General features: G+C 40.9%; 1 protein-coding gene across 1 annotated transcript; it reads left to right on the top strand.

Annotated features, from left to right (window-relative positions):
• The first annotated feature begins 1,248 nt into the window (after positions 1 to 1,248).
• On the top strand, positions 1,249 to 10,507 carry sccpdhb (saccharopine dehydrogenase b). The gene is made up of 12 exons (XM_035144492.2): positions 1,249 to 1,492; positions 2,715 to 2,827; positions 2,965 to 3,045; positions 3,254 to 3,383; positions 3,720 to 3,769; positions 4,019 to 4,149; positions 4,785 to 4,902; positions 7,390 to 7,509; positions 8,408 to 8,464; positions 9,079 to 9,190; positions 9,621 to 9,702; positions 9,836 to 10,507. Exons 1-12 carry the CDS (start codon positions 1,288 to 1,290, stop codon positions 9,933 to 9,935), a joined length of 1,299 nt encoding a protein of 432 aa, XP_035000383.2. The 5' UTR covers positions 1,249 to 1,287; the 3' UTR covers positions 9,936 to 10,507.
• The last annotated feature ends 2,387 nt before the right edge of the window (positions 10,508 to 12,894 follow it).

The raw sequence follows: 12,894 nt of genomic DNA, 5'->3' as shown, positions 1-12,894 counted from the left end.
CATTGTGTTTTGGGTTTTAAGGCTTGTTTTAACCTGGGCATGGAAAGGAACCTCTCACTTTTGTATTAAATCTGTCTCATTTAATAACTAGAAAGGCTCCAAGTAGAGTGCACACCTCCACCAAGGCCAAACAACATTCCCCTTAAATTCAATCAAGCTGCATTCAATTTACCATGAATTATTCTCTGAGAAATCAACAGAGATGTTGAAGAACTTCCTATCTCGCAATTTAAAAGAAAAAGAGAAATCCTGGATGTAACCCTAACCCAAAATGTAATGGGTTCGTTCTTGGGTTATGTCCCACTCCAATTTCAAGGCAATCAATCAAGTGCAGTCATTTTTGCATTATCCTGCAAACAAGCAAATAAACAAACAAACTAAGAAGAAAAACAACCTCATTGGCGACGATAATCATGGAGATTTCCTTTTGGTAAATATTAAACTTTTGTTCTTTTGGACTTTGACACAGATTCCAAACATGTAATACCAACATTGCGCCACAGGTGGCCGCTGTACACCTCAGAATGAACTGCCATTTTCTCTGCAGCCACACTGAGCACATGGTTTAGTTATTAAAAGACTCTTAAAAGATAAGACACATATTTTACATTCAATATATTTCATCTGATAATACTCCATTCAACATGTTTGCATTTTGCGACCGTTTTTAGCATTTGATCGCCCCGAGGTTGCAATGTTCAGTAAATAGTGGCATAACAAACAGGTGGAATAAATATAAATTTAATTGTATGTGTGTGTGGTGTAATATTAATAAAATAAAGCTGCTCTTACCACAACAGTTGTAATTGTAGCACCAGCAGGTGGAAACAGACGTAGAGCGGATCAGCCAATCAGCGCGCACACAGGACCGGAAGTAACGACACAAGGCGGGACCTTGAACAGATAGTCTGTTCACGTACTGTTGGAATAATCGGAAAAAAGAGTTCCCAGTTGGGTGAAGTCCCACGACTGTCATCTCAAGTCGAAACAACAACTCCCTTACAAACTGTAGATCTCTAACAAGCACCTTACATCACATTAGTCAATACAACATTTTTGGGTGGGTATGTTTTGATTATGTATATGCTTGTCACACTTGATGCCTTTTTTTTGCTTTTATTTATTGAGCAGACATTAGAAATATGAATTATAGTGTTATTAAAACTCTGTAAACTCATAGATACATTTTCTGTCTTCAAAACACATGACCACACACTGAAGCTTGAACAACGACGCGGGGAAAGTGGACCGTCCGAGGAGCACGCGAACGCACCGTAAACCAAAACAATGGCGGCGCCCGTGAGCTCGGTCTCCCACAGGCCTCATCACATCATTGTGTTCGGTGCCACGGGCTTCACGGGGCGGTTTGTGGCGGAGGAGGTGGCCCGCTGCGCCGCAGAGAGAACCGGGGGTGGCTCGCTGAAATGGGCGGTGGCCGGGAGAAGCAGACAGCGGCTGGAGGAAGTGTTGGAGCGAGCCGCGGAGAGGCTGTGTAGGTGGAGACATGGCGGAGAGAGAGAGGAGACGAGTGTTGTTTACGACACTGACTGTGTGGTTCACTCTGGACTGACAGGGTGTCTGTGGTGTTTCTGGTCTGTGCTGCTCATGTAGCTGCAAGTCAACACTTTTGAACTTGACCCCTGAATATATAGGTCCTTGTCAGCTAGCTTCAAAATGTCCAACAGTGGGACTGACAAGTGCTTTTACAATGATTTCATATCAATGATGTGCAGCTAAACGCATTTATACAAGAATGTGTTTGAATAATATTGGATATTTTCGGCTTGGTTCCTAATAACTCAGAAATTAGGTCAGCTCAAAATGTAACCGTGTGTGTGTTCTATAGCTGGAGCCAATACTGATTGACAAACAGGTAGATTTCACATAAATGACATTTAGCTGTATGCACTTATAAAAATATATAATTTCTTATTAACATCTGACATTTTCAGCTTGGTTCACGATAGCTCTGAATAAAATTGAGCTCAAAATTGCTTTGCTCACAGTTCGTTCCTGAGAAACTTGCCTCTCAATTTAAAAGCTACGGCCTATTATTGACTACTTTGATGATTGATGACGTCTTGTCCCATTTAACACAGCATCTAATACACTCTTGGATTTCCTTTCCTCACTAATCAATGTACAATGTATAATGGACTTAAATGGCCAATCCCTAAATGTAAGAGGACACATTCACTGGCTGCAACTGATTCAAATGTATTCACTTCAATTATCCTTCTTATTAACAACAATATCTTCTGACATTTAATTTGAATGATCGACTTGTTTAAAGCCCCATCAGACGGTAATACGTTCCTGCTGATAGTATCTCCATTTCCTCACCTCCAGCACTTTTCTAAGAAGAAGACAGGACATCTCTATTACAGATGGACGGCTCTTGTTGTTCTTTGGCCACCTTCTGGTTGTAATGATTTATTAATGTGTGTGGTCTGTTATTGTCTGTTTCTTGTTTTGTTTTTTCTGTTGCCTGTTTGTACATTGTGATATCTATTGGTATCCCCTCTAAATCAAGATGGTACATCTCAAGGGGTATACACAAATAAATAAATATGAATTTAAATGCTTTTCATATATAAGGGCTTCAACGGGTTCAGTCTGATGTAAACACCCCATATAAATCAGGTTTGAGCTGTGTATTATCCACACACACATGTAAAACAAACTGAAAGATTTTCTCTCCTTTTTTTTCTCAGCTATGCCTGAGGTGAGGACAGACACTGAAATCATCGTTGCTGATGTGTCTGATGAGGAATCCATGGCCGCCATGTGTCAACAAGGTGTGGTGGTTCTCAACTGTGTGGGACCAGTAAGTGTTGGTTTTGTCAGTGGTTGAAACGAAGGGAATGTAGAGATGATGTTTGACACATGTTACATTAGAATAAAGCCCACAGCACTGTGATCATGTGGTTTGTGTTTGAAACAATGCTGTCTCTGTTCCTGCAGTACAGATTTTATGGCGAACCTGTGGTCAAAGCTTGCGTAGAAAATGGAGCTCACTATGTCGACATCTGTGGAGAGCCTCAGGTAGTGTGTCGTTAAATGTCTTTCTGTATTTCTCAGCTGTTGGTAAACAATAATTCTATGATTTGTTAGTTTTTTATAAATTTGAAAAATGACTACTCCTTAAGTCGACTGAAGATCAGACATTATCTGCATCTGTTTGTGTATGACGTGCAAATACAATGTAACACATTTGTGTTTTTGTGCATTTTTGGTCGTCCATTCTGAGCAGTTCCTGGAGCGTATGCAGCTTGAGTATCACACCAAGGCCTCGGACAAAGGAGTGTATGTGATAGGCAGCTGTGGCTTCGACTCCATACCTGCCGACCTGGGGATTCTCTACACACACAGGCAGTTCAAAGGTAGGAAACAGGAGACATATGACAGAGGTCAGCCATTGTAAAAATGGTAAAAATCCAAAGATGTACATCACCAACCACAGCAAAAACACTTCAGTGCTTTCAGGGACTTGTGTTTATATTTCTATTGCTCACATGTAACACATGCAGAAACATCTACTTGTCTCATTGAATACATTTGAAAGGTTTTTTATATATCAACAAATAGTCAGAAACGTATTTTGTTTTGATTTGATTTATACAAAGGCTAACAGTCGCATTTAGTTGAACTCACACATTTGATTGCATTTCCTGATAAATTCTGACTGCACCTTGTTCTTCATCTATGTCTGATTTCAGGAACACTGACGGCTGTGGAGAGCTTCCTGAAAATTAGCAGTGGGTCTAAGGTAGCCTTAACAACTACAGCCGCTGCACTGCATGATGGGAAATGTAGCTTGATACACTTTCTCCTCTCTTTTAAAAAGTAATGTGATGGCTTCTGAGCTGTCACTAGAAAGACACAGTTAAAGATATGACTAATCGTGGATAGTATACATTAGAAAATATCAAACAGACACAAAGCTAAAATCATATAGCATTGGTTTCCTGCACCTGACACCATGACAGAATTTAAAGAGCTCTCCCTCCTTTAACAGGGGATGTGTGGTCATGACACCACTTGGCAGTCTGCTGTGCACGGCTTTGCAGACAGCGGCTCTCTCCGCCAGCTGAGGAAGAAGTTTGGCCACAAGCCGCTGCCTGTAGTGGGAGCCAAAGTCCAAAAGAGGTAAGACTATAACTGAGCAATTACTGTCTGGCTAAAACACTTCACTTTGAGTAATATCATCTTTAATGGAATGTGAGGCTTGGCCAGAAGTACATTTATATAGGGATGTGTCATGTTTCTTCTGCACAGCAGAGAGAGATGTTCCCAGTGAAACTGATACGTCTAAATTCTTATTCCTGACCTACATTTGAATAATTAGAATCCAAAGTAAATGATGGGAATACTATTTAGCTGTGATACCTTCATTTAACATATAGTGCAGTTTGAGCAAATGCAATCATCATTAAATATATGTAAGTTGATGAAATGTCATTGTACATAATGTCGTACAAATCTTACCTTAAATGTTCAAGGTTTGGAGTTAGTTTAGCCTCAGAGGCTGAAAGTAAGTTACTACATAAGAATCCAGCACAATTTGCAAACCGTTACTGTCTGTGTGGCTGCGACTTACATTCAGTGAGATTTTATTAGAATGTGGGACCTGGCAGTGATAAGGAGAAAGATTTAAAGGACCATCTGTGGATGAAACGAGCTCCAACACTACTGTGCTGATGCTGCAGGCAGAGTTCGATTTGGTGAAAGTACACCACTTAGCTTTCTCTCCGTGTAATTTGTGTGTGTGTGTGTGTCTGCAGGGGTTTTGTGTTTTTCAGTAAGGAGATCGAGCAGTATGCCATCCCATTCATGGGTTCTGACCCCTCCGTTGTCAAGAGAACCCAGCGTTTCCTTTACGATGAGGAACAACAGTTACCAGTAAGATTACAACAACACAGGCACTGAAACCAGGGTTACAGTTTCTCTATTCATTACAGTGGTTGTTAACCCTAGAGACGTTTCCTTGTAAACACCGGTTACACTTGAGGTCTGCCAAATGTGGAATGCATTTCTTTCCTCATTAAACATTTAGCATAGCCAATATTTTGTAAGTATTTTGGAATCCTCCTCACATTTTCTGCTGGTTTAGTAGAACAGCTTGAGACAGAGGGATGCTTTATCACATAACTTGCATTCTTCTGTATGTGCAAGTAGAACATCTGATTATAAAAACACAACCATCAATGGTCAGAAATGCTCCATAGTCTTGGTGTTGTTTTTGTTCTAAGCTGCATTACTAAGATAATTGCTGAATACCTAAATGGGTCCACATACACATGGCTGCTGGCATTGATCTCATTTCACTTATGGATTGTTGATATGGCTGTTGCAGCAAAGAGTAGAGGATATAAATAATGCAGATACATGAGTTATATTTGTTAGGCCTCATGGCTATTACACACTATTTACAAGGAAAGTGCAAACAGTAACTTTATAGATAGAAGAATTAACAAAATTGTTCTCTTTCTTGTGAAAACAGAAATTCATAAAAACCTAATTGCACCTTTCCTCAATTACATTCACACAAGGGTTTTGCTGCTGGCCCCTTTTTGTTGTGCTCTGGTTTTAATAGTTGCTTATGTTTTGCTGACTTCACATTGATACTGCTGTGTAAGTGAGATTACTTTTGGTCTCAGTCAGCCTCAGTGGCTGGCTGCTATCCATTAAACGTGTCAACTTAAAAATGAGACCAAAGCAGAAACAGCAAATCCACTTGTCTTACAAATCAAAAGATGAATTCATAAAAAGTAAAATGTCCTCAACTGGTTAAATGCAGGGCTTTGCCTTACAGAGTTAACCTGGTCTAGTACGACAAGTTACTTATAGTCAGCTAACACTAGCAAACTTTAGATGGATATTTTTGTGTAACTTTGTGTAACACTGTATTACAGTGTGATCAAATGTAACTGTAATATATCTTCAGAGCTGGCTATCATTCCCCCCCCCCAGATACTGTTGCTAAATCAATACTTTTACTACGGCACTGGTGCCTAAACGATGTCAGAACTGATAATTAAAAAAAAAGAAGCAAAAAAACAGTCGACAATAAGAATAGAAAGAATACAAATTAGAAGTTGAGATTTAACATATTAGCAGTTCAAAGTATACTTCATTTAAACATGCAAATATAAATAAGTGCAAAAGAAAAAAAATCATATAATAATTTAATTTCAGTTTCAGTGATTAATACAACAAAACTTTCAGCTCCAAACTCGATCAATTGTCTCCTCATCGCAGGGGCCAGGGACGCCCACACTGATGTGCTCAGCATGTTGACTCGAGTTTGAGGGAGCTACTAGCTAACCGTAGGCTAATGTTACATGCTGCCATGTACAGAGTGTGTTGCTACCCGGGTTAAGTGTAATGTTACTTAGAAAATCTGCGTTGTGATTCAGCAGCAGCCCTGTAGAAACTGGTGCCTGATTGGTGCCGGATTTCAACCCTACACATCATCCTGTGTTGGCTGTGTTGTTGGTGTAGGTCAAGTGCACTGTACCATGCAAAAACAATGATCGACAGTTCCGCAGACTACACCTGCAATCATTTTCTCCAACATAAAGTGAGTTCTCCTCATCTCACAGCTCATTGTGCATTCCAACCCTGAGGCTCCATCACTGCACAGTTTACAACATTTCAATGTAATCAATAATTTGGCACAACCTGTTCCAGGCGGTGAATTACCAGGCATGCTCTGCATCACTTTGCTCTGCCGCAGAAAAATAAAGCACCGCTTATATCTCAGTGTTCTGTGTCCCTGAGGAACACAGGTTTGGGACGCTGCATTAAGTGACACAAAAAGGTTGAATATTTACGGCACCTTGTTCTTCTTATCATATGTAAACATTAGTGTATAGTACGTGGTTGACTCTGCTTCCTGCCGATGAAGAGCAAAGTCTCTGTTTCCCTGGTGCACCTGTAACTAGGTCAGCCATTCCAGCAGCTGTCACTGTTTTGATCAAAGCCAGAGACACAGGCGTTAATAAAAATATCTCATTATGTTGTTTAGAACGCAATCTACCAGTGGAGTGGAAATCTGATGAGTCATCTGTAGTGATTCATCACTTTGCTCCCCGCTGCTCATTACTCCCTGAGACATCTCATCCCATCTTGCCCTCTCTCTTCCCTCCTTTTTTCCTTCCTCTGTTTTCTCCTCTGCAACGTAACAAAGTGTGGCGGGGTTTGAATATTTTCTGGATCCACTGTATCTCCCTCACCACCTGCCCCCCTCTCACTTCACTCTCTTATCTCCTCCCCCTCCTCCCCCTTCTCTTTCGGCGAACCACCTCTTATCTTTCCTCTCTCTCTGTCACCTTTAATTTCCCGTTCTTACATCACACATTCTCCCTCTGCTTCGTCCGTCCACAGCTCCAGTACAGCGCCTACGTCGGGGTCGGTGGCCTCTTCTCCGTGGTCAAGTTCTTCTGTGGCGGCCTGATCTTCTGGTTCATGACCAAATTCAGCCTTGGCAGGAGACTCCTCACCAGGGTAACTACGTCATCCTTCAAACAACTGCATATTATTGTCCATCTCCTGTGGTATTAAAGGAATAGTTCACAGAAAAATCTAAATTCCTTCATTATCTACTCACCACTATGCCGATGGAGAGCCGGGTGAAGTGTTTGAGTCCACAAAACACTTTTGGAGTCTCGGCCTGCAACAAACAGTGTTGCAGCCAAATCCAATACAATCGAAGTAATAGGGATCCCTTCTTCAGACGTAATAAAACAAAAGAAAAAAAATATAACATGCCTCCATATGTCGTCCGCAAATGTTGTCTGCAAACCCCAACATTCATATTTGACTCGAAACTGTGTCATTTACACAATTTTCTTAGCCCAAATGTCCTCTGATAGCCCCCTCTACATCTGCTAGCATTGCTACTTCCACTAGTGGGCTTTCAGGCTTAAAACATGGTGTAAATGACGCCGTGTTGAGTCGAATATAAATGTCGGGCTTGCAGATCACCCGCCCCTCCATCGGCATAGTGGTGAATAGATAATGAGTACATTTTCATTTTTGGGTGAACTATCCCTTTAATGGTCCAGAGCAGATCTGTTTGGGAAAGTAGCCCCTTGGATGAGGAGTTGATATAAAGACAGTGGCAGCTTCAAGACACGGACTTAAAATGGTTATTCCAGCTTTTAAATGTAGATGAACGTCACTGTAAGGTGTCGGTGTTTCGCTGAACGGCTTAAGAGCTGCTCGTGTTAAATACAGCAGCAGAGTGTGGAAACTACTGTGACGCTTTCAAGTGGAGAAATGTTTCAAAGCAACATGGATTATACTGTTTTAATACCTCATTTTAAACCAAGAAGTCAGTTGAGGAGTTAAGGAGTCTGTGTGTTGAATATCATTTGATTTGATCGTCTTGTCTTTCCCAAAGTTTCCATCCTTCTTCTCCTTTGGCGTGTTTAGCAAGGCTGGTCCAACCATGAAGCAGGTGAGAGAGTTTATTACCTCCGCCAAGGAGGTTATTTTTTAATCTGCATTAGTTTGCATGTTTGTTTGTTTGTCATTCAGCAGGATTACATGTTGCAGGTCGCAGACAAGTAACCATGCAAACAGTTATCCTGATAAAAAGGTCACAGGAGCAGACAGGACAACATTAGGCTGTTACTGCGTTGACTCATCGTAGCATTATTTAATCTGAGTCTCCATATTTGAGAGAGAAAGCTTTCTGCTTTACCTTTATGCAATTTCAGATTTTGGCAGATATTCACAAATATAAAATTGTCAAATTAACCGTACATATGTTACCATACATATGTATGCAAAATAGAAATAGAAACTAAATCGTTTTACAAATGTAAATGAAAGTAAAACAAGGGTTCATTCATTTTACGGTGGTGGTTAAAAGTGTAGGGTTACAGAACAAAGGACAATGATTGATTCAAAAAATGTAAGGGCTTCCTTTAAAGACAGTATATTCAGTAACAACCATTCTATTTATTTACTTGTTTACCTGGTACAGTAAGTTGTGCTGTCAAACCCTGTTTGATTCCCGATCGACTCGTCAACGTCCTCTCTCCTCATTCATCTCTCTGCCTCTCTCAGATGGAAGACACCTGTTTCAGCCTGACGTTTTTCGGGGAGGGTTACTCAGAGAACACCGACCCCTCGAAGGGCCGCCCCAACGCTAAGATCTGCACTCAGGTCATTGGAGCAGGTAACACGGCTCAGCCGACGTGTGGTACAATGACAGGTTTCCATACCAGTACTATTTTCAGCTGCGGATTAATCTGCATGTGTGAGATGGTATGGCAGCTGGATGGTGTATGTGTGTTGAGACTAAATACGATATAGTCTGTGTGTTGATGGTAACAAAGGAGCTGGTCTCCCACTCTAAGCTACATGTACGCTGTTGGGGGCTGTGGCTTAGGAGTTAGAGCGGGTCGCCCACTAACCACAAGGTCTGTGGTTCGATTTAAGTGTCCTTGGGCAAGATACTGAACCATAATGGCCCTAGTGTATAAATAGTCTGTGATAATATAGTATTCTTAGATCCCCTCGTACTATCGATGTAGTTTGTGTTGTAAATATAATTTAAAACATTTTCACATCTCTTAATCTCCATGTCTGTTTCTTGTTGTTGACAGAACCTGGTTATGTAGCCACAGTGTCCGCGATGGTACAAGCAGCTGTGACCTTGCTGAATGAATTGCACTCGCTTCCCAGGAGGTCAGGTTTTTTTCCCCTTTCTTTTCTTCTTTACTTTACCTCCCTTTGTCATAATTGAGAAGATTTGCTCTTTATGTCTCATCTATTCTGTTCTCTCTCTCTCTTCTGTCTCCCTTGCCATTGACATTGACAGGGGGGGGGTGTACACTCCAGGAGCCGCCTTCTATAAAACCAGTCTCATCGACCGCCTCCAAAACCACGGCATCAAGTTCTCCGTCAGAGACCACCAGTAGCCCTTCAACAGTAACCAGTGACCACAGTAAATGTCGCAGCATGCACAGATACAGAGTATTGTATTTGTCCTGGTATCGACTGGAGATGATGCCCGACCTTTCCTCCAGTCAACATGACGACTTCTTGCTGTTATTGTCATTGAACCCTGCATCTGTCGTTTGTTTCACTTTAGCTGAGCCACTCAGAAGTGTTGTTAGAGCAGCAGTTAACAGAACCACGTCATTTAATGTCAGGTCAGCTGAGACTTAAAAAAAAATCCCTTTCCTCTTTGTGTTCACCTGCAGATCCAGACCTTGTGTTTTCTGTCTCTGTGAAAGGAAAAAAAATAGATAAATATTAGAAGGTTTCCTCTCAACTCTCTGAGACTGATATCACTCTGCTGCTGCTTCTACATTTATATCACTACATTTGTCCAAAGTTAAGAGTTTAATGCAAATGTAAAAATGTAACACGTTTGAAATGTGGTTTGATCCAATTATTAAGATGATTTGATGAATCATAGACAATATGTACATTTGTACTTGAAATGTATAAACAGAGCAATAAATTCGAACAAGACATGCACAATGTTCAGGAGGATTGTTTGGACCAGTTTTCTTGAGATTTGAGACTTCTAGATCCAGATGGTTAAAATGGGGACGGCTAACCAACAGGACATAGTGGTGGTCATCAAAGAAAAAGGGAGTGGTGATAAACGCAGCGTTCTCAAGCAACATCAAGAAGAAGAAACGGGAGAAGCTCGAAAAATACTGAAGGCTGAAAGAGGAGCTAGAGAAGATGTGAAAAGTGAAGGCAACGGTTGTGCCAGCTGTTTTTATATATATCATAGTAGATCATAATAAATACACATATACAGATAGTGAACAAAATATAAACTCACAAATGTCGCATCATCGTTATAGTAGGTTCAGGCCAAATAGCTGTCATAAATATGAACTATTAAAGGCGTCTTTAGTTAGGCTATATGTTCAAATGAAGAGAGTTAGAGGAACACCATTGATTAACATTCAGGGGGATGTATGGAGAAATATATAAGGAAAACTATAGAGAATAAAGTTTTCATGATGGAGGAAGTAAATCTCAGGAATTGACAAATATCAAACTCTTCTTTCAAACCTTTAGGGGCTGAGGAGTAACACAGCATCTGTGCTTCACTGGTGGGACGATGTTCTCATGTTGGTATGCACCTTGGTTTGTGTACAAGAGACCTTAACCAGCTCCAAAGATTCCTCTCAACCTTTACTCCTACTTCACAGAGTCTCCTGTCTTATGTCCGAGCTGGACTCATCTCAGCTGATTTATTTTTTACTTATAAACACAAACCTTTGAAAAGATTAAAGAGGAAAACCACTAATTTTACACATGAAATTCAATTCACTCATTATGAGGAACACAATGTGAACCTTATTAAATTTCATTAAATTAAATTATAATTATTATCCAGTATTTTTTTTCACATCAGTCAATATCAATACTTATCACAATAAATTACATTTGTGATATTGCTATTGATGAAAATGATATTGTAATAATTGTTGATATTATGTTATTGCCCAACCCAAATTGTTTTACATCCCATTTAAAAAAAAAAAAGGGATATGCAATCTAAGAAACGTTTAAAGCAAACACAACTTTAAATAAAGGTCAGTAGATTTAAGATGCTCTAAAATGAGATGTAGTCAAATTATTATTAAATAGTAATGACTGTTTTCTTATGTGATATATGAGGATTTCATCATTTTAACAGTTGAGCCACTTTTCAGTTTCTTATGTTTTTCCACTGAAGATTTTCCATCGCTCCTGTATCCTCACACATGTAGAATCAGATTCAACACAATATTCAGACATATTCAAACTGAATAAAACCACTGAGGCTTCTAGAAACCCATCATGTTCTCCTACCACCAGGTGCCAGTGTTTGCTCTGCTCTCCAGCCCTGACAAATATTTACCCCGCACAGCAGTGCACGACAGCAGAGGTCATTTCGTGCCTTTGAGGACACAGAGCACGGTGCCTGGCCTTAGTCAAGCAGACGCCATTTAAAAAGCTGGTGAAACTGGGACACGGCCACGAGAAGGTTGTTGTGAGGAAGCAGACACCTCAGATGTGTGGAGAGGAGGTGAAGGTCAAAGGGAGCTGGCAGCTTTTCTCTTTTCTCCTGGATGGGAGTCATTGAGAGTCCTCTCTCGGTCTCATGTGCCTGCCCCCCCCCTGCTGTCAGCACCACTCCAATAAAACAGCTCTCTCACAATAGCAGCACAAATATACAGTACACACAGACACACACACACAGACACACACACACACACACAGCAGGTTTGTAGCTCTGTGTGTGCAGTGAAAACAGTGTCTGCTGACTGGAGATGTCACTGGGCCGGTGTGTATGTTAAACAGCCTCTAAGTGCAGTGTGATGATGTTGGAGGGATGATGAGTGGGGGGGTGTTTTTCTGTTCAAGAATGAGAGCGAGGGGGGAGAGATTGCAGTGGTTTTCCCATTGCGTAACATGGAGCGGCCCCACCCCTCTCGCTCGGCCATGCACGTCTCCGGTCCGCCATTGTGGCTGTGCAGAGATTCATGTCAGGTCCCTCACCTCAGCCAGCTCCTCGCCACTCTCTCCTCCTCCTCCTCCTCCTCCTCCTCCTCCTCCTCTTGGATCTATCTGTCTCAGCACTGATCGGCCCTCACTCTGCAATTCTAATTTCTCAATTAAAGCCAAGCATGTTTGGTCAGGTTCACAGTAAAAGTACAATAATAATTCAGAATATCAAGCATCAGACCACCTCTTAACCCTCCACACCTTAATGGTTGTATAGTAAAGACAATACACATGTCTATCAAAATAAGTTTGTCATAAAATGTAAAAGATTGGAAGAAACGTTCCTGTTTCTAATTCCAGAAACGATCTTTGAAAAACTTGACATAACCACTGTTTCTAAAAGGATTTCACATGTTAAAG

Source organism: Hippoglossus stenolepis, chromosome 20 (genome assembly GCF_022539355.2).
Source record: "Hippoglossus stenolepis isolate QCI-W04-F060 chromosome 20, HSTE1.2, whole genome shotgun sequence".
Lineage (NCBI taxonomy): Eukaryota > Metazoa > Chordata > Actinopteri > Pleuronectiformes > Pleuronectidae > Hippoglossus > Hippoglossus stenolepis.
The sequence above is the reverse complement of the archived record's forward strand: the minus strand, read 5'-3'. Positions and strand labels throughout refer to the sequence as shown.